Source organism: Scyliorhinus torazame, chromosome 10, assembly GCF_047496885.1.
Source record: "Scyliorhinus torazame isolate Kashiwa2021f chromosome 10, sScyTor2.1, whole genome shotgun sequence".
NCBI lineage: Eukaryota > Metazoa > Chordata > Chondrichthyes > Carcharhiniformes > Scyliorhinidae > Scyliorhinus > Scyliorhinus torazame.
Window position 1 is genome coordinate 201,395,928 of NC_092716.1, and position 19,903 is coordinate 201,415,830.

Below are 19,903 nucleotides of genomic sequence, written 5' to 3' on the forward strand. Positions count from 1 at the left end.
TTCCTTTTTAATTACTTGCTGTGCCTGCCTCTCTCCATTTAAACAATATCCTGCTTTTCTATTTTTCAAGTCAAAACAGATTTTCCGTCATTATACTCCATCCGCCAATTCTTTGTCCAATCACTTAACCCATCTTTATCCCTTTGCAGATACTTTATATCTTCCTTACAACTTTCTCTCCTACCTATCTTTGTATCATCAGAACGTTTGACTGCAATACACCCTATTCCTTCATCCGTCATTAATATAAATCATAAATAGTTGAGGCCCAACACCGATCCTTGCACTATTCCACTAATTACAGTTCGCCAACCTAAGAATGATGCACTTATCTCAGCCCTCTGTATCCTGTTAGTTCGCCATTCCTCTCTCCATGCTAAGAGATCGCCAAGACACCATGAGTTCTTATCTTGTGCAGTATGTGGCACCGTTTATGTGGCACCTTATTGAATGCCTTTTGGAAATCCAAATACACTACATCAACTCATACCCCTTTATCTACCCTGTCCTTTGCATCCTCAAAAAGCACTAATAAATTTGCCAAATATAATTTCCCTTTCACAAAAACTATGTTGACTCTGCCTGCTAGCAGTATGATTTTCTAAGTGTCCTGCAACGAGCTCATTGATAACAAATTTTAGCATTTTCCAAATTGTCAGATATTAGACGCACTGTCCTATAATTTCCTGCTTCTGTCTCCCTTCTTTCTTGAACAGTCATGTTACACTTGCAGTTTTCCTACCTACTGGGACCTTTCTGGAATATGGGGAATTTTTGAAGATTACAAACAATGCATTCATTATCTCTGTAGAAAACTTCTTATAAGACCCTAGGATAAAGATCATCAGGTCCAGCGGACTTGCTAGCCTTCAGTCCACTTTTTCTCCAGTGATTCTGATTGTTTTATGTTCCTGCCTCCCTTTTTTCCTTTGATTTTCTACTACAGTACTTTTGTGATGTTTTCTGTGTCATCTACTGTACAGACAGATACAAAATACAAAATGCATGTTCAAAGTCTCTGCCATTTCCTTATCTCCTATTATCAATTCCCCAGTCTCGTCCTCTCAGGAACAATGCTTATTTTAACAACTCTGTCCTTTTTATATAATGTAGAAACTTTCACTGTCTGTTTTTATATTTCTTGTTAGTTTTCCCTTATATTTCAATTCCTCCCTCTTTTCTTTTTGTCATCGTTGTGTCCAAGGTTTTCCCAATGTCTGGGCTACCACTAATCTTTGCAGCATTTTACATATTTTCTTTCGATTTGATACCATCCTTAACTTCGTTAGTTATTCATGAATGGTACATTCTTGCCACAGCATCTTTATTTTATAGAGCAGCACGGTAGCATTGTGGATAGCACAATTGCTTCACAGCTCCAGGGTCCCAGGTTCAATTCCGGCTTGGGTCGCTGTCTGTGCGGAGTCTGCACATCCTCCCCGTGTGTGCGTGGGTTTCCTCCGGGTGCTCCGGTTTCCTCCCACAGTCCAAAGATGTGCAGGTTAGGTGGATTGGCCATGATAAATTGCCCTTAGTGTCCAAAATTGTCCTTAGTGTTGGGTGGGGTTACTGGGTTGTGGGGATAGGGTGGAGGTGTTGACCTGGGTAGGGTGCTCTTTCCAAGAGCCGGTGCAGACTCGATGGGCTGAATGGCCTCCTTCTGCACTGTAAATTCTATGATCTATTTCTCAATGTAATATAATTTTGTTGAGAGTTATGAAATATCTCTTTAAATTTCTGCCACTGCTTATCTATCGGTATACATTTTTAAACTATTTTCCAAATTCACTTTTCAGCTTTGACTCATAACCTTGCTATTGCCTTTATTTAAGTTAAAGAAGTAGTTTCAGACCCAGATTTCTCACCCTGAAACTGAATTTGAAATTCTAATATGTTATGATCCCTGTTACCTAGAAGATCCCTAATTATGAGGTAATTAATTAATTCTGCCTCATTAAACATTATCAGATATAAAATAGTCTATTCCATGGTTGGTTCCAGAAAATACTGTTCTAAGAAAGTGTCCTGATTACAGTCTATAAACTTATCCTTCAAGCAACTTTGCTGATTTGATTTGTCCAATCTATATGAAGATTAAAATCTTGCACAATTATTCCAGTAACTTTTTTATTTCAATCCCCTATTATTTCTTGATTTGTATTCTGTCTTACAATGTAGCTACTGTTAGGAGGCCTGACAGTCCCGGCCACCAGTAACCTATTTCTTTTGCTATTTCTTATCTCTACCCAAACTGATTTTATATTTTGATTCTCTGAGCAAGATAATTTCTCACTACTGTACTGATCTCATCCTTAATTAACAGAGACACCTCACCTTCTTATCTTTTGTCCTATCCTTCTGAAATGTCAAATAACCGTGAATATTCAGATCCCAACCGTGGGCATTTCTCAAGTCCAGGGCAATCTTCCCAAAATTACACAAAGTGTTGGACCAGACGAGAAACTCTATGTGAAATTTGCTGGCTTCTCAGCTGCCTTTTCTCACCTGATTTAACAGCACTCGCTGTCATTTCAGAGCACAGGTGAAGATCACACAACCAGCTGCAAGTGTAGGGCCCCACGGTACCGGCAAAGCTGGAAATCTGAGATCCTTTTTAAACACACCCAATCTCAAATTTAAGGCTTCCCCGCACCCACCCAACGGACATCGGAAGCCCGATGCTGAAGGGGAACGCTCTTGAATGGAGGTGGGTAACTTCCCAACCAGTGGCCCAGGGGACAATACCCAGGCATGTCATCAACCCCGAGGGGCTACAGGCACCTCCGCGATCCTGGCGTGGTCACCACAGGTAGTTTTGTTTTTGAAAACCAGGCGTGATTTGCGCCGGTGTGATGTCGCGTCGTCGGGGGTGGTGAAAGAAATGTCGTGGGCAGGCGCTTCAACATCAAGCCCAGCATAGAATCATAGAATTTACAGTGCAAAAGGCCATTCGGCACATCGAGTCTGCACCAGCCCTTGGAAATAGCTCCCTACTTTTTATTTTTAAATTTAGAGTCCCCAATTCATTTTTTCCAATTAAAGGGCAATTTAGCGTGTTCAATCCACCTAAACTGCCCATTCTCTCCGTGTTGTGGGGGCGAAACCCACGCAAACACGGGGAGAATGTGCAAACTCTACACGGACAGCGACCCAGGGCCAGGATCGAACCTGGGATCTTGGCGCCGTGAGACCACAGTGCTTACCACTGAGCAACCGTGCTGCCCAGCCTCCACCTATCCCCGTAACCCAGTAACCCCACCTAACCTTTTGGACACTAAGTGGCACTTTAGCATGGCCAATCGACCTAACATGCACATCTTTGGACTGTGGGAGGAAACTGGAGAACCTGGAGGAAACCCATGCAGACACGGGGAGAAAGTGCAAACTCCACACAGACAGTCACCAAGGTCGGAATTGAACCATGCACCCTGGAGCTGTGAGACAGCAGTGCTAACCACTGTGCCACCGTGCCACCAATTATATGTTATATGTTAATATATTAAAATGTATAGAAATAAGGTTCACACCCTTTCTGGGCGTGAACCTGATTATGTCACTGGCAGGGGCGGGGAAGATCTCAAACTGAGATCTCTAGCACGAGGGGACATAGCTTTAAATTGAGGGGAGATAGATATAAGACAGATGTCAGAGGTAGGTTCTTTAGTCAGAGAGTAGTAAGGGCGTGGAATGCCCTGCCTGCAACAGTAGTGGACTCGCCAACACTAAGGGCATTCAAATGGTCATTGGATAGACATATGGACGATAAGGGAATAGTGTAGTTGGGCTTTAGAGTGGTTTCACAGGTCGGCGCAACATCGAGGGCCGAAGGGCCTGTACTGCGCTGTAATGTTCGATGTTCACCGCTGCACATCCCCATTTTGGACACTCATGAGATTTAGCGGCCATTACGGGATGCTAGATCCCACCCCCGTCTCTTTAATTGCTTTCATATCATACATGTTTATTTCTTTTTGGATTATCAATTCATCCAGCTTTTTATGAATGCTTTGTGTGTACAAATAAAGAGCCTTTAGTTCTGTAATTTTATTATTTTTCTCTACTCTGACCTTAATTGTTAATGCACTTTACCGTTTTTATGTATGTCATTTCCTGTCACACTCCGGACACACGGCGCCAAGATCCGAGGTCCGCTCCCGGCCCTGGGTCACTGTCCGTGTGGAGTTTGCACATTCTCCCCGTGTTTGCGTGGGTTTCGCCCCCACAACACAGAGAGAATGTGCAGTGTAGGTGGACTGAACATGCTAAATTGCCCCTTAATTGGAAAAAATGAATTGGGTACTCTAAATTAAAAAAAACGTAGGGAGCTATTTCCAAGGGCTGGTGCAGACTCGATGTGCCGAATGGCCTTCTGCACTGTAAATTCTATGATTCTATGCTGGGCTTGATGTTGAAGCGCCTGCCCACGACATTTCTTTCACCACCCCCGACGACGCGACATCACACCGGCGCGAATCACTCCTGGTTTTCAAAAACAAAACCAGCTGTGATGACCACGCCAGGGGCGCGGAGGTACCTGTCACACTCTGGTGATGGTTACCTTCATCACAACCTTGAACTATTGCCTTGTCCTTTCTCTTTAACTTGCCAAATCTCCCCTCTTTAAACCTCCTCCCCAGAAATTAGTTTTAGTTTCAAGCCCTCTCTATGGTAAACAATGTCCTATTCATCAGAACACTTGGTTCAGGCGAAGGCTGGCCAAATGATACACCTCCCTCATTCCCTGTAATGGTGCTAATGCCCCATGAAATAAAATTCCATTTCTCCCACACAAATCCTCGAACCACACATTCAAATCTCAAATTTTGTTTGCTTATGCAGTTTACTGATAATCCAGAGATTATTACTCCTGTGGTTCAGCTTTCTAATTTAGTCTCTTGCTCCTCAAACTCCCTCAGCAGTACCTCGTTCTTTGTCTCACCTATGTTGTTAATACCCAGGTGGACCATCATAACTGGATCCTACTCCTCCAACTCCAAGCTCCCTCCAGACCCGAGAAGATGTCCTTAAAACTGGCACCGAATATGCCACACAGCCTTCGGAACTCATGCTCTCAATTGCAGAGAAGTTTCAATAGCCCTAATTGAACTGTCGCCTACCATGACTACATTTAATTTTAGGCCCCCCCCCACATTTGACCGACTCCCTGCACCATGGTCAGTTTGATCATCTACCCTGCATTCTCTGGTTTTGTCCACACAAACTGCAAGAACTTCAAACCTGTCAGTCAACAGCAAGGGTTGAGACTCCCCCATTGCTATCTTCTGGATTCCCAAACCTGCCTCACTCACTGTCATATCCTTCTTTATCCCTGACCACAGTCTATCCCTGAAATACCTGGACGAAGAGGCGTGACTGCCCCCTGGAACTAAATATTCAGGTAGCCTTTCTCCTCACTGATGAATTGCCACGCCGAAGATCAGATTCCAGCTCATCAACGCAGAGCCTAAGTTTGCTGAGCTGGAGAGACTTACTAGAGATGTGGTTGCTGTGATTCACAACTGTTTCCAGCAAAAACAGTTTAGAACTGTCACTCCCCCAGGGGATGGAACAACAGAGAATTCAGTGGGAGTCCCAAAAACAACTTTTAAGCCAGCGGAACTTCATTGATTGATTGACCCTGCCCTCTGTCAATGACCTTTAAAGTCAGGATTCCCATTTGCATCAATTTCGATATCAGAGCTTTATGCCACCTTAAATTGGTCATGCACATCGGCGTGTGAACTACAACAGGTTCGCCATGTGGTGCACTAGATGAGTAGGATCCACTGGAGGCGCAGAGGTAAGCAAAGCCACCAGTGGGGAGAGGGTCATGCCCGGGCATTGCCCGGCACTTCCAAGGCAGTGCCAGGGAGCAATGTAGGGGGCAGTGCCAGCAAGGAAGTGACCGGGCAGTGGGTATTGGCACAGATTCCTATGAGGGACGTGCCAGGGGAGAGTTCCATTATGGGCGGGGAGTTCAGTGAGGAGGTGGAGAGAGTTCTGTGGTTTGGGGCTGGGGGTGGGGGGGGGGGGGTTGCATGGGTGGGAAGGGAAGCGTGCAGACGTGTCTAAAGGTACAGCGGGTAAATCCAGCAGCGTAGCCAGCAGGCTATCCTCCGCTTTTCCTACCCGAGATGAGATTGCCAAAAAATGGCAAAATTCCACCCCTTGTCTCTGTTAATTGGTGTGCTAATACAGTAGCAATGTAAGTGCAGTAAACCTTTTACACAGACAAGATGGGGCTCTTAGCCCACTGCTCGGAAATTTATTGCAGGGCATCTCACTGTTTGCTCCCTCTAAGGTCCGATTGCCATGTTCCCACCAGGACTAGATGTGTATGATTAATGTACTTTTACCTATGCTGAGACGCAGTCAGGAACTCAGGAGAGTTTGTTCTGAAGCACGGAATAAGGCAGGAAATAACCAATATTATGCATCGGAGCGAAGACATGGCAGGATCGAGGCAGACCATCAGATCTTAGTATGTTTTAAGAATGTGGAAAGTGGCAGTTGCAATGCTTGGGCAAGAGACACGACTCTCACAGGTTACGAGTACAAGAAGGATTCAACCAAAGTGCAACAAGTAAGGTTGGAAAGCAGTAAGTCAAGTGTGGCACAAATAGCCATATAGCAATGGCGTAAAAGGCAGCGTGCATTACAAGTGTAGGCAGTGGAGTGTAATCCAGATCAATCATACTCTAAATTTCTGCATCTGTAAGCACAACCTGTTAATTACAGAGTGATTTCAGCCAATTGCAGGTGTACAACAAGAACCTACATTTATGTAGCACATTTCACATCATTTAACATCCCAAGGCATGTTAGAGGAGCTATTATCAGAAATGATTTGACACTAAGTTACCTAAGGCAATATTAGGACTGTTGACCATTCCAGACCTTAAGGCGATGGCAGCTGAAGCACAGCCGCCAATGGTGGAATGATGAAATTCATTACCGAAACATGAAGAAATAAACAGCATGTATAAAACTTTAAATCCCTGGCTGAGTTACACACTAACCCTAAATCCCTTAAGGCTCAAAATGATTCTTCCCTCTGTATCCCACATCAAGGCAGATCTGCTAGTGCCTTGTAGTACAGTAAGTAGTGTTTATAAATGGTATAACAGGGTGTAAAAGAGGCACTAGAGGAGAGAGAGCAGCAGCAACAATCCAATTCTCAAAGGACGTCCTTCAAACAGTTTTGGAACAAGAAAAGCTCCAAATGGAATAATTGTGAACGCAAATCTAACTGGCAATAACGCGCTGTCAGACCATGATTGTTAGGAAGAGACATTTATTGGGCCACTCTTCTGAGACAACTGGGCTGATTGGACATAGATCATTTAAGTGCTTGTTCATTAGAATCCCCGCCCCTGAAGTAATTTAATTTCCGTGGAACAGTGGAGTATATTCCCCCATGTTAATGGTGATCTGAATTAAATCGCAGCCCCACAGGAGAAACACAGCTTGAAAGACACATGACCTTTGGCATGGGTTTTCACACGCTGTAAAAATTAATGGTCACGAATTTCCTCACATTTCTACTTTATTCAATTACGAGAATGGCTACACCTCCAGCCAGGGTCTATTATCCCTTTCCCCTGCATCTGTCCTTAAGAAACCAAGTCTGGAATAAACCTCTTCGTACCGTTCCAATTTAAATGAAATATGCTCAGAGATGAGCTACAATTACCCGGTGCTCCACAGTTATTTTTTTTTGTTGTAAAAAGCATTTATTGCATCAACTGTATGGGAAAAAGATTCCCAGCAGTAATTAAGAATGATGTGCATTCAACCCTGAATTTGCAGGAAAATAATAGCCTGAAAATCCGATTGACTTTCACTTCAGCCTGTAACAATTTATTTGAAAAAGGTACAAGGCACAATAAATTTTCCAGTAGAGGCATAAATGTCTCATTAGTAAAAAGGCTTCAATGCATCTTCACATGCATTGAGGCCAGCTTTGTGCCACTGAGTAAAAGCCTGACAGTAAATGCATTACAGCAATAGAGGCAAGACACAGTCAGTTTGCAAGAAAACACGACTGCATTTCTTATTTGGAAATTGATCGCTCATGTTTCTATTCCCATAGATTCTACCAGCGGCATTCCAGCACATAATCTCCATTCTAGAGCTTTTTGCTAATGTGTGCATCCAAGACCAAAGGGGTGCCAGCCTTGGCTCAGTATCACCCCTGAATCGAAAGGTTACAGGGGGCGGGATTCTCCGAAATGGAGGCAGAGTGTCCGCACTGTCGTGAACGCCGTCGTGAACAAAACGGGCGCGGGCACTACCAATTCTGGCCACCACAGGGGGCCAGCACGGCGCTGGAACGGTTCACGCCGCTCCAGCCTCCCTTCCCGGCGCCAACTGGGAGCCGCGCCAACCCGCGCATGCGCGGGAGACTTCCTCAACGCGCCGGCCCCGACGCAACATGGAGCGGGGGTTCAGGGGCCGGCCGCGTAACAAAATAGGGCAGGGGCTGGAGAGGCCGGCCCACCGATCGGTGGGCCCCGATTGCGGGCCAGACCCCATCGGAGGCCCCCCCGGTGAAGAAGCCCCCTCCCCACAGGCCGCCCCCCGACCCTGCGCGCAGAGTTCCCGCCAGCTGTGAGCAGGTGTGGACGGCGCCGGCGGGACTCTGCTGTTTCCACGCGGCCGCTCGGTCCATCAAGGCCGGAGAATTGGCGGCCCGGCCCCGGACAGTGGCCCGCGACCAGCGCCGCAGGCGCCGATTCTCAGCTCCTCGGAGAATCACGTGCTGGCATCGGGCGGCATGGCGCGGTTGCGGAGAATCCCGCCCAGGATCTCAGGAGCTTACATCCAGTGTAGTACTGAGGAAGTGCTACAAGGGTGTCGCCTTTAGGTGAGATGTTAAACGCAGTCTCTAATTTTCCTCTTGGGTGGACGTAAAGGATGGCATGGTGCTACTGCGGGGGAATTTATTCTCAACCGTCATCAAGAGAAATAATAGATTTACCTGGCCATTCATTGCTATTTGTGGAACCTGCTCAAAAATTACTTCTCACTAATTTCTATTTATGCTCTTTGGTTCAGTTTTCTCGGAGTACTTTAAAATGATAATCTGGGTTTACCTTATCAATGATATTTACGTGCTTTGATTCAGAAAGGTTGTTCCCCCACTTAGCTACGTCGTTTCTAGACTAAAACATTTAACCTCCTCTATTTCCTCTTGCCAGATCAGACCCTTTTGAATTTACGCAGTGAACAAACTTTCCTTATGGAGGCCTGAGATTGGATGCTAAACCAAAAAGTGAAAGGTCAAGTGAGGTGATTAGAAGTTTAGTTAAAGTGATGGGTTTCAAGGAGGGTCATTAAAAAAAGTAAATAGGCAATGGGGGTTGGTTATAAATGTGAGACTTTACAAGACAGTTGTGTTTTAATATGGCCACGATTTAACGGAAACATTTCTAAGTGTCGTTTTGAGCGTGATTGGCGGGGTGTTTCATGACGGCAACGTTGGCGAGATCACGGTCCATTACTGGCTGTCTCACCGTCTGATTTGCCAGACTCGCGCTTCAGCATCTCGCTGCTAACAAGGGGGAGCTGCTTTTCAACACTGTCTCACCACTCACTCCAGTCAGCACACAAGCATGGAAGCTCACACTTTGGGGGTGCCAACCTGGCCAGGCTTCTCGATACTGTGGATGCGAGATGGGACATCCTGTTCACCTGAGAGGATAGGAGGACCTGCAGCAGGGTCACCAATACCACCTGGGAGGGCGGCTGTTAGTGCGAGAGGACCGCTGTCCAATGTAGGAAAAAGATCAATGACCTCCACCAACAAATCACTGGCTGACTCCTCACACCCTCCCCACATCCGATCTTCATGCTTGCTCCTCAGAACCCACTGGCATCCACCAGCACGACCCCACATATGTCATCTGCTATCGACCTCTCCAGACCCATCAAGCATTCGGCTCACAATGCCCTCTCTTTGTCCCGCAGGAGAAGATAGCCCATAATAAGTAGGAAAGGGCCAAGGCGGTGGGCGGAGTACCAGAGATTTGATTCGTCGCCCCCTGTGAGGAACATGCCCTGGAAATCATGGTTTTGACCAAGGAGAGAGCAGTCACCAACAGGGAGGTTGGCCTGGGCTGCAGAGGTGAGGATCCACTGCGCCTTCACCCAGATGACCTGTCTCAAGTGAGTTGTTCACGTTGGACAAAATGATCTTTCCCTCTCACTGACCACATATCCATTGTCTTGCAGATCTCCATCTGATGGAGCCGGGCCATCCGGAGTCATCCCCCCCCCCGTCACCCAAGAAACCATTTCGGTGGAGAGCTCCGAGGAGACCACCATCGACACATCATAGCTATCAGCCCCAACTACCACCAGCGCAGAGATACACACCTCAGAGGGCGACATTCGTGGACAGGCCTTTGGAGCACAATCTGGTGAACACCACACAGTTGCTGATGCACTTCAGGTGCAGGCAGGAACATCCAAGGGAGACAGCAGTCAGAGGATGCTGGATCCCAGCACTCAGCTGGGTCCCAGTCAGAGGCCGAACCTCTGGACAAGGTTATCCCAGAGTTGATGCAGCTGGTAGGACATAGCCGTGATATTCAGGAGGGGATGTCAGCGACATTCCAGTAAATGCATAGCTGATTGGAGGAGTCTCAAATGGTACAGGCACAGGAGATGATGCTGACAATACATTGCACCAAGATCAACACTGCTAGGGTGGCAACCGCAGTGGAAAACCTGGAGCACAATATCGGCGTCTTGAGTGGTGATGCCCAAGGCATGGCTCAGTCTGTGATGACCATGGCTGAGGGCCTCAACATCATGTCCCAGTTTATGAGGGACACGGCCCAGATGCAGGTGGACATTGCCGAGACACTGCAGAGCATAGTCCAGTCACGGTGGAGCATCACTGAGGGCTTCGACAATGGGCGTCCCCGTGCAGACAATGGGGAGCCACCAGAACTGGCAGAGCCAGGTGACACAGAGGCTTCTGGAGCTCACTCCAGCTGCCCTTCTTCCCCATGGAGATCCCTAGGGCCCTATGAACATCATCAGGGAGGTAGAGGTGCTGCAAGGCAACCCGGGGCCTGCCACCAAGGAAACAACAGTGGTCTCCAGTTCTTCCGAATCGCTCCCTCATGACACCGATGCATCTCAAGGGCAGCAGGCAGAACAGGGTGGCACAGCGACACCATTGACCAGGTAAATCGGCTCCATGCCCTCCAGAGCACATCCGCCAAGGGCATCAAAGACCACAGGTGCGGAAAGCAGCTGGTTGCCTCCACCTCTGATGTGCGTCCTGGGGATACGCCTAGACATAGCAATAGACCACGAAAGATCAAGAAGAGAGAGGATCGCTGAGTGGGCACTGCGGGAGGGGGGGGCAGGGGGGGGGCACTGTCGTTCGGGGGAATGGACATGTCAAATGTTCACAATCAAAGTTAAACCTGATACATGTGAAGACTCTGGCACATTAATCTCCACAGAGCGTCTGCCTGCACATCCACCCCTGTTGCCCTCCGCTGCCCCACACCGTCTCCCCCTTCCCCCCACCCCCTGGGATCAAAAACCCCTGCTGCAGACGCTGTTCAGAGGATGGGTGTGAGCACGCTGTTAACAGAAATTCAGGAGTCAGACTTTGGCATAAACTGAGGAGCACCAGAGCTAACCTCACAGCGGGTTATCATCACTCTCCTGCCTTGTATATTGACCCGCTGACAATGCCAGCACAGGCCTATCACCCTGGGGTGATGTTGCACTGACTCTTGGAGGGTGGAACAGGGTAGTCAGGGAGGTGGGCCGATGTGGGAGGGTCGGTGAATGGTAGGGGAAGAAGGGAAATGGTGGGAAGGGGAGATTCATATAATTTACAGTGCAGAAGGAGGCCATTCGGCCCATCGAGTCTGCACCGGCTCTTGGAAAGAGCACCCTACCCAAGGTCCACACCTCCACCCTATCCCCATAACCCAGTAACCTCACCCAACACTAAGGGCAATTTTCTGGACACTAAGGGTAATTTAGCATGGCCAATTCACCTAAGATTAGGGGGTGCAGGGGTTGAGCTGACAGACAAAGCCTCGTCCTATCAGAATTGGGCAAGGATGAGAGCCTCCCTGGTCCTCGGATCCTTGCCGCCGCCTGTCCCCCATCCTCCAAACCTCCAGCGGCTCCTTCCCGGGCACGTCCTCTATCCCCTCCTGGTCTGCCTTTTACACCTCTTCAGGCCGCATGTCCCTCCTCCTCCAGCATGTTGCCCTGCAGCTGTTCCAGTTTGTGGAGAGCACAGCAGACCATCACAAAGTGATGTACTGGGGAGTGTACTGCAGGGCTCAGTGACAGCACAGTTGGCAGCATGGGCCTCGGTGTATTGGGTCTCTGCCTCGGTCTCCGGCCTCCGCACTGGTGCCACCAGCCAGGGCCACAGCGGGTACCCCTTATCCCAAGAGCCAATCCATCATCCCGGGGTGGTCTTCGAAGACGCTGAGGATCTCCAACTGCCCCAGGATGTACCTGTCGTGCACAGTCCCTCGGAAGTGTGCACATATGTGCATGATCCAGAGGTGGTGGTCACACACGAGTTGAACATTCAGGGAGTGGAACGTCTTCCTGTTAATGAAGGGCACTCCCTCTTACCCTTGGTGCACGGAAGGCAACATACCATCTTGCCCCCAGACCCGGGGCATTCTTGCAGCCCAGGCAAATTGGTGGGTCTGGTCCAGCTCTAAGTTGATATATTCTGATTCCTGGACAAACAGGGCATCCATGACTTCACGGATGCACTTGTGGGCTGTAGCTTGGGAAATGTCGCACAAATCTCTGCTCAAGCCCTGGAATGAACTGATTACATAGAAGATCAGAGCTCCGATGGCCTTCACAGCCACGGGAGCTGGTGTCCTCCTCCTCCACGGGATGCACAGTCCACATGGGATTGGCACAGATGCCGCACTGTCTCTTTGTTGAGACCGAGTCTACTGTGGCGCATGTTGGCCATCATCTCCTCGAAAGACCTCCAATGCCTGTACACCTTGGGTCATTGCTGGCATCCCCTCAGGGTTCCTCCTTGGCTTGATAAGCAGCCGGATCTTCAGTGTGTGCGGTGCCCCCTGCACATGGGGTGCTGTCTCCAGCTTGCGTCAATGCTGCTGCCACCTTCTCTGGCGTCTGGTCGCCTGGGCTGCCACTGGCACCGCAAGGGCAGCCTCTGCGGGACCGACGTCAGGAATTGGAGGAGACAGACCGACAATCTGTTAGGGTTTCCACCCCAGGCCCCTCAATCCTCCACCAAGCCTCCCCCACCCTCGCGTTTCCCAGCTTCTCTCAGAGTGCCATCCAGTGAACCAGTTGTGCTGGAAAACCTCACTCTCACATTCACCCACGGCTACAGCAAGAGTAGCCCCTAGACCCCAAACCCCTTCCAGGAACATTAGAGAGACCTTGCTCAGGTCCCTCCCCTGATCCACCCACTTACCTTATGATCACGAGGATATCCCCAGTGCTGAAGCCCATCTCTTGAGTGTTTGATTTTGGCTGCTGCCTCTATGGCGCTGACGGTTCTTGCGTTCAGACAAACCATTTAGGCTTCAAAGTTTGATTGAAATGCGATGCAATAATCATCGTCTTAGACATGGCACATGTACGCACAAGAAGCCACTTGAGAATATTTTGTATATTAAATGGTCAACAGTACCTTAATACAAAAGATCAGAAGATCAAACTACTTAACAGTCCAGAAAATCATACTAACCATTAAGCAACGCAGAAAGGGCACCGTACCGCACACACAATACAGAATATCAGTACAAAGCTACAACAGTTCATTTGTATAAAAAGGCACACACTGTATCCCCCTCGCATGTCCTCAACAAAATGAAGAATCCTTGCTATTCGGTCATTTTACACATCAATCTCTGTTCATGAGCCTCCGTTGCACAGGCCTTCATATACAGCCTGATTTCATCGGAACTAAAGCTTGATATCCACATGTTCCGTTGACGTTCAAGGTGCAGTATAACAGCCTCAATGTCGAGTGTGTTTGACTCGCAGCGACGTGCTAGTCGACATGCAACACTCATAACACTCGCAATAAAATCACCAGCAATCTGCAAAAGCATTTCTTCAACGTCTTCAACAAATTGCTCATTCAGATAAATCTACCTCACTCTCTCCCTCCTGCAGCTCCCAGCAGTAGACTCCCCAACAGTGGAAAATTGCACTGACCCAGGGCATGCCAGAAGAGAGAAAGTGCTCGCCTTCCCCTTCTCCAGCCCAGGCAGCAGGTTATCTTCCCATCCTCCCTTTCCTTACTCCAGGACCCAGGTACCTTAGAAACAATTATCCTTCTTTCCGGCCACAGAAAAGGAAGGAAACAGTAACAGCAGCCTCCAGGAATTTGCAGCCACCAGCAGGAGCAAGCAGCAAACACAACCTGCAGCTGTGAAGTGCTCTCGCGACTAACAAGGCCAATTTCTTATTAGCAATAGCTTTCAGCTGTGAAGCTAGAGGCTGCTCACAGTCAAAGAGAGTTAAAGTGATCTTCAGCATGGAACCAAGAGCAGGGCTCTGTCCTGGAAATGTTTGGTAAGACAGACAGGCAGCAGCTGTAGTTGCTTCTGTTATGGGTATACACAATACTTAAAGATGGTTTAAAGGCCTCACAGACGAAAAGCCCCTCACAGCCGCAGCACCCCCCCCCCCCCCCCTCCCCCCGACCAACCCAGGGACGATTCCCGACCTGGAAGGCTTCAACCCCTGACCTAGCCCGACCCTCCTGGGGTGGTGTTTCCACTGCCCCACTGCCCACAGCCACCCCCCCCCCCTGCCCCGAGCACTTGGCCAGAAGCTCCGGTGTGCTTTTTCCAGATGCATGCTGAAAAATGGAAATGGCTCCACCTTAACTCCCTTAAGCAGCCATTCCATCAGCTTCACATTTTTAAAAAGGAGTACTGAACGACGCCCGTGTGATTTCTCACTGGGGAGCCGGTTAATTCCCAGGGGGCCGTTGCATTCATCTTCAATCACTCTAATGAGATGGAAATTAAGGCAAATAAGGGTTAATAATATCTTCGCCATATTTGCGCGTGATCTGGAAATCGCCATCGGCAGCGGGTCAGTTAGATAGCAAACTAGTTCGCTCCCGATGCGAATCTCGATTTTGGCCTTTCCCGCTATTTAACCAATGTGCCCAGATTCTCAAGGCGGTGATTAAATCACGCCCTATGTCACTTTTAACTTAAGATAAAATAGAATGTCCTGGTGAGGAGTGCAAATGATGATCTAACAAACACTAAAATGAAAGCGAAATACTGCGCGTGCTGGAAGCGCTGAAGAAGAATCATACAGCCTCGAAAATTTAACTCTGTTTTTTTTCTCTCAACCTAAGCTACCAAACCTGCTGAGTTTTTCCATCATTTTCTCTTTTCGTATCAGACTAACGCTGCCTGGAGACAGACCTATGTAATCTGTAACTGAAAATTATTGAAAGTCAAGTGAGAGGTATCACGCCTGGGTAGCTGCTTTGTGAAACATTGTTTTCATTCTTGTTTAGGAAAGCAGCAGTTACTGCTTTGAAGAGCAAGATGAACTGGTTCTGGTTTGAAGTTCCAATGAACTTCACAGTTCCAATGAGTTTACACACATTCATGTCTACTTTTAACCCCAAAGAGCACCTTTCCTCTCCCAAAGAGCACCTGATCGCTCCCAAAAGGCACCTAACCTCTCCCAAAGATGTCCCAAAGGGCTACCAAATGAATCCACACTGTTCAAACCTGCTCCTACCAGGTTTAGTCTCTGTAAGTCGAGTTTCAGACATCTCTCACATTAAAATCATACATGAGTGGAGGCAGCTGCTGATTTCTATGGACAGCTGCCTGCACAAATTGCTCTCTTCTGATGGGCTCAGGCACATCACCATGGCAGAGTCAAGGAACCATTCTGTACCTGACTTGGGATTTTGTTCCGCAATGGAAGCCATTCCAATGCCCAACACCAACTTACCTCACCAGATGAGCAGGAAAATAAAACCTGTCTTAATTTTCTGGACATTTTATTGGCCTGTGGCCAGTCCTTTATAATTGCCATTGTTGACACGATTAACCCTGATCTAAAAGATTACTGCCTTGAAGTGCAAAATGGCCATTCCAATTTGGACCATTGAAGGCATTCTAAAGTCCCTCTAAGTTAACTGACCCTGACAGTATTTTTCTTCCAAATATTTACTGGCATAACAACAGATAGCATAAATTTGAGCCCGGTGATTGCTGGGTTTACAGCATGACATGATGAAACTGCATTAAAGTAAACCTATATTTAATTCAATTAATTCCAAACTACCAAATGTCCCACTGCTGATGCTCTCGTCATATCCTAATGGAATATTTTCAATGTTTAAACACAAAAGATGGAATGTTATTTATTTGTAACCAATGTTATGATTGTTCTGTGATGGTCAGTTATGAAATAAAAAGCACTAATAATCAGATTTTTGGTTAATTTTGTGTTCCACCGATGTATCAAACAAGCTTTTCATATCACTTTCCATTGTTTAGCTGTGGGGAGAAAATATCCATTTGTCCAACAGTGAACATGTTTGTTTTGTTAATGACTTCTCATTAAACTGAAGAGCAATTGTTTCACATCTCAGCTGATTTATGAAAGTGCCTGACCCTTGGTATTCCATCGATTTGGAACATTTTCGGTCTTTTCAGTCCCAACACAGACATGAAGGAGGTCAGAGACAAGAGGGCAGTGATAAGGCGAGTTCATGTTAAGGATAGATTCTACCAGTGGCTCCAAAGTCTGTCAACTCCAAAGGTCTATGATTTTTGCAACACATTGCTTCCATTATTCACCACAGGGAACTATGTGGCTTGAACCTGGGGCCTGTGGGAAGCAGGTTAGGCCTGAGCTAGGCCTTTGCAGTACCTCCTCCTAATCCAGACAGGCCCAGCTTTCTGACAGCTGTTTTAAACTCTTCATCATCATCTGAAACAGCAGCATGCATTAAGAGGGTAGTATTCCCTTTACAAAGGTGATAATTAGATAACAAGCTGAGATTAAAGTAATTACAGTTAGACAGCTGGCACGGCAGTATCGCCATGTTGTAATATTGTTGATCCTTCAGCATCTGGTTCTAATAACAGTACAAGCAAGAAGATTTTACATTAATTACACCAAATAATTTATTATAAACACATTTAATTACAACTGATAAGAGATAAACTGTTCAAAAGGATTAACCCTTCTATGTACTGTAAAGCTTTTATTTTTTTGTCACATTAAAACCTTTACTTCAGCATCATTAGATGGAGATAAGTGTAAATAGCAGGGATTCCTTACCTGATAAGATAATGGTTGATTAAAGTGTCAAAGTAGCCGTGATACACTATGTTATTCACATGGCCATACTGATCGTTGTCTTGCCAACGGGTCTGAATTGGCAGAAAGTAAGGGTAGGCCTCTTGAAGCTGGTAAGTGTTCTCGAAGTCTGAGGCTTGAGATGTGGCAGAATAATATTTCACAACAGTGGCAAAGGGACGTAGCATGCTGAGGTGTACCAGCAGTCTCATGGTCTGTCTCCTAAGGCAGCAGGGCAATCTGAGAAATTAAGATGTCCATTATTCGGATGAAAATTTATCAACCATTACTCTTTTCTGTCATCTGCATTTTGCTTTAAAAAAGTGTCAGCCTTGACTCAGTCGGCAGCCCTCTGAAACAGATGGTCAGAGGTTTAACACCCACCCCAGAGATTTCAGTTTGTAATCCAGGGTAACATGTTACATGTTTCGGTATGTCTTTCAAATAAGATATTAAACCGAGGCACTGATGTCCTCTTAAGTAAACATAAAAGATCCACAGCATGTTTCAAAGAGAGGCGTTTTCCCAGTGATCTGACCAAATTGACCCCTTAACCAACACCCAAAACAGATCCTCTGGTTATTTATATAATTGAGGTTTGTGGGACCTTGTGCATTCATTGACTGTACTCCTACATGACAACAATCTACACTTCAAAAGTACTACATTGTCTGTAAAGTGCTTTGGGACATCCTGAGGTTGTGAGAGGTGCATTTTTTTCTTTCTAATTTTTAGTTTTTCTCAAGGAGATCATGAACCAAGAAAAGGCCATCTGTGCTGAAAGGTATAATACTTCAGCGAATCCACACTCACACAGGCCATAAAGTATCGTAAGGAGATGCCCACTAGCCATTTTGCAGTTCAGTGCTACGACATAGCCCCAATTCAAGTCACAGTAGTCACTGCCTCAAAGAGCAATGAGCCCACAGGCCACAGCAACCGTGACCTTTGACCCTGATTCAAGACTTCTGGGAATAATCACAGCTAAAGGTAGCAACAGGGCTCCTATAATCCCTGAAGCTCGCTATTGCTACTCCCTGACCTAGCAAACCATTTAGTAGAACAGCACATCAACTAGCGCACAGAATGCACCAGCGGCAAACAAACCTACACACAAACTGCAGTAAACCCATAAGCTCTGAAGCACTTAATATTACTTCATAGATCAAGATAGAGATAGCTATTGCTGTAAAAAAAAATTATATCTGCGTTTATGTGTTCTACATATCTATATTATATATATAAAACATATTTATCCATATCTATCTAATGTGAGAAAGCGGGAGCTTATATTCTTCAGAAATGAAAGTTCTAAGTTGGCGAAAAACAAGCAACATTGAAGTGTCAGTTGTGGATCAGTTGACAGCACTCTCACTTCCGAGTCATAGGTTTATGGGTTCAAGATCCATTTCACAATGGAATGAAAATTTAGGTTGCTAGTGCAGTGATGATGGAATACTGCACTGCCAGAGCTATGGGGCTGGATTTGTGGCTAAGTGCCGACAGCGGCGTGGGAACAATGGCATTTTACGACGCCAAAATCGGCGACAAAACCTCACTGATTCTGGGACTGGGGAGGGTCTAGCAACAGCGCCGGGTAAAACCCCCGGCTCCCGCCACAATACCGGCCAGAGAATGGACGGGTCCGTGGCTGCGCATGTGCACGCCGACGGCCTGCAGTGGTCGCGCCGTATAATTTGACGCCGGCACCGCGCGGACCCGACCTGTAACCCCCCTCGCCATCCCCGGACCACCCCCACCAGTCCCCCAGCCCCCACCGAAGCCCACCTGGCCAGCAGAATGGCTTCCCCCCCCCCCCCCGACTGTGGCAGCGTTGACACAGTCCGTAACCACCACACGAGGTTGACAAAAATTCAGAGCACAGGTGTCCCGCGCCGTCGGGAAGTCGACCCATCAGGGGCGGAGCATCAGGGGACGTCCTGAGGCGGTCCCAACAACGTGCAGCAAACTCGCCGATGATGCCGTTTGGAGGAGGCAGAACATCCAAAAACAGGCACCGCCCCAATTTTGCCGTCAAAAGAGATTCTCTGCCCGATCGCCGATTATGAAATCGGCATCGGGCAATGGCGAATCCTACCCATGGTCTCCAGAGGAGATGCTGAGCTGCCTGGCTTTTCAGGTGGATATAAAGGAAGCCAGCACACAATTCTGAAGATGAGCTGGGGAATTCTCCCTGGAGTCATGACCAATATTTACCCGTCATTCAATACATCACCTTGCTGCTTGTAGAAAATTACTTTTTTTTTTAATGCATTTTATTCAAACTTGTATCAAAGTTGGTTACAGCAAATAAACACCCCGGGAAACATTCTTCCTAACAATCAACTATACAGTTTGTACAGATTTTTCTTCTCTCCCGACCCCCCCTCCCCATCATCATCCCCCCCCCCCCAACGGTCACAAACATCCCCCACCTTTTCTCAAACTCCCCTGCTGAGCCCCTTAACTCATACTTTATCTTCTCTAACCGCAGGAAGTCATACAGGTCACCCAACCATGCTGCTACCCCCGGTGGCGATGCCGACCGCCACTCCAG

At 47.2% G+C, this 19,903-nt stretch overlaps 1 protein-coding gene across 1 annotated transcript in view; it reads right to left on the bottom strand.

Moving 5' to 3' along the window:
• Positions 1–19,903, bottom strand: part of LOC140384502 (uncharacterized) — a 300,342-nt gene that overhangs the window by 106,468 nt on the left and 173,971 nt on the right. Inside the window, exon 3 of the mRNA XM_072466259.1 lies at positions 17,329–17,586. Within this exon, the coding sequence (XP_072322360.1) occupies positions 17,329–17,558 (230 nt within the window). The 5' untranslated portion in view covers positions 17,559–17,586. The remainder of the gene's footprint in view (positions 1–17,328; positions 17,587–19,903) is intronic.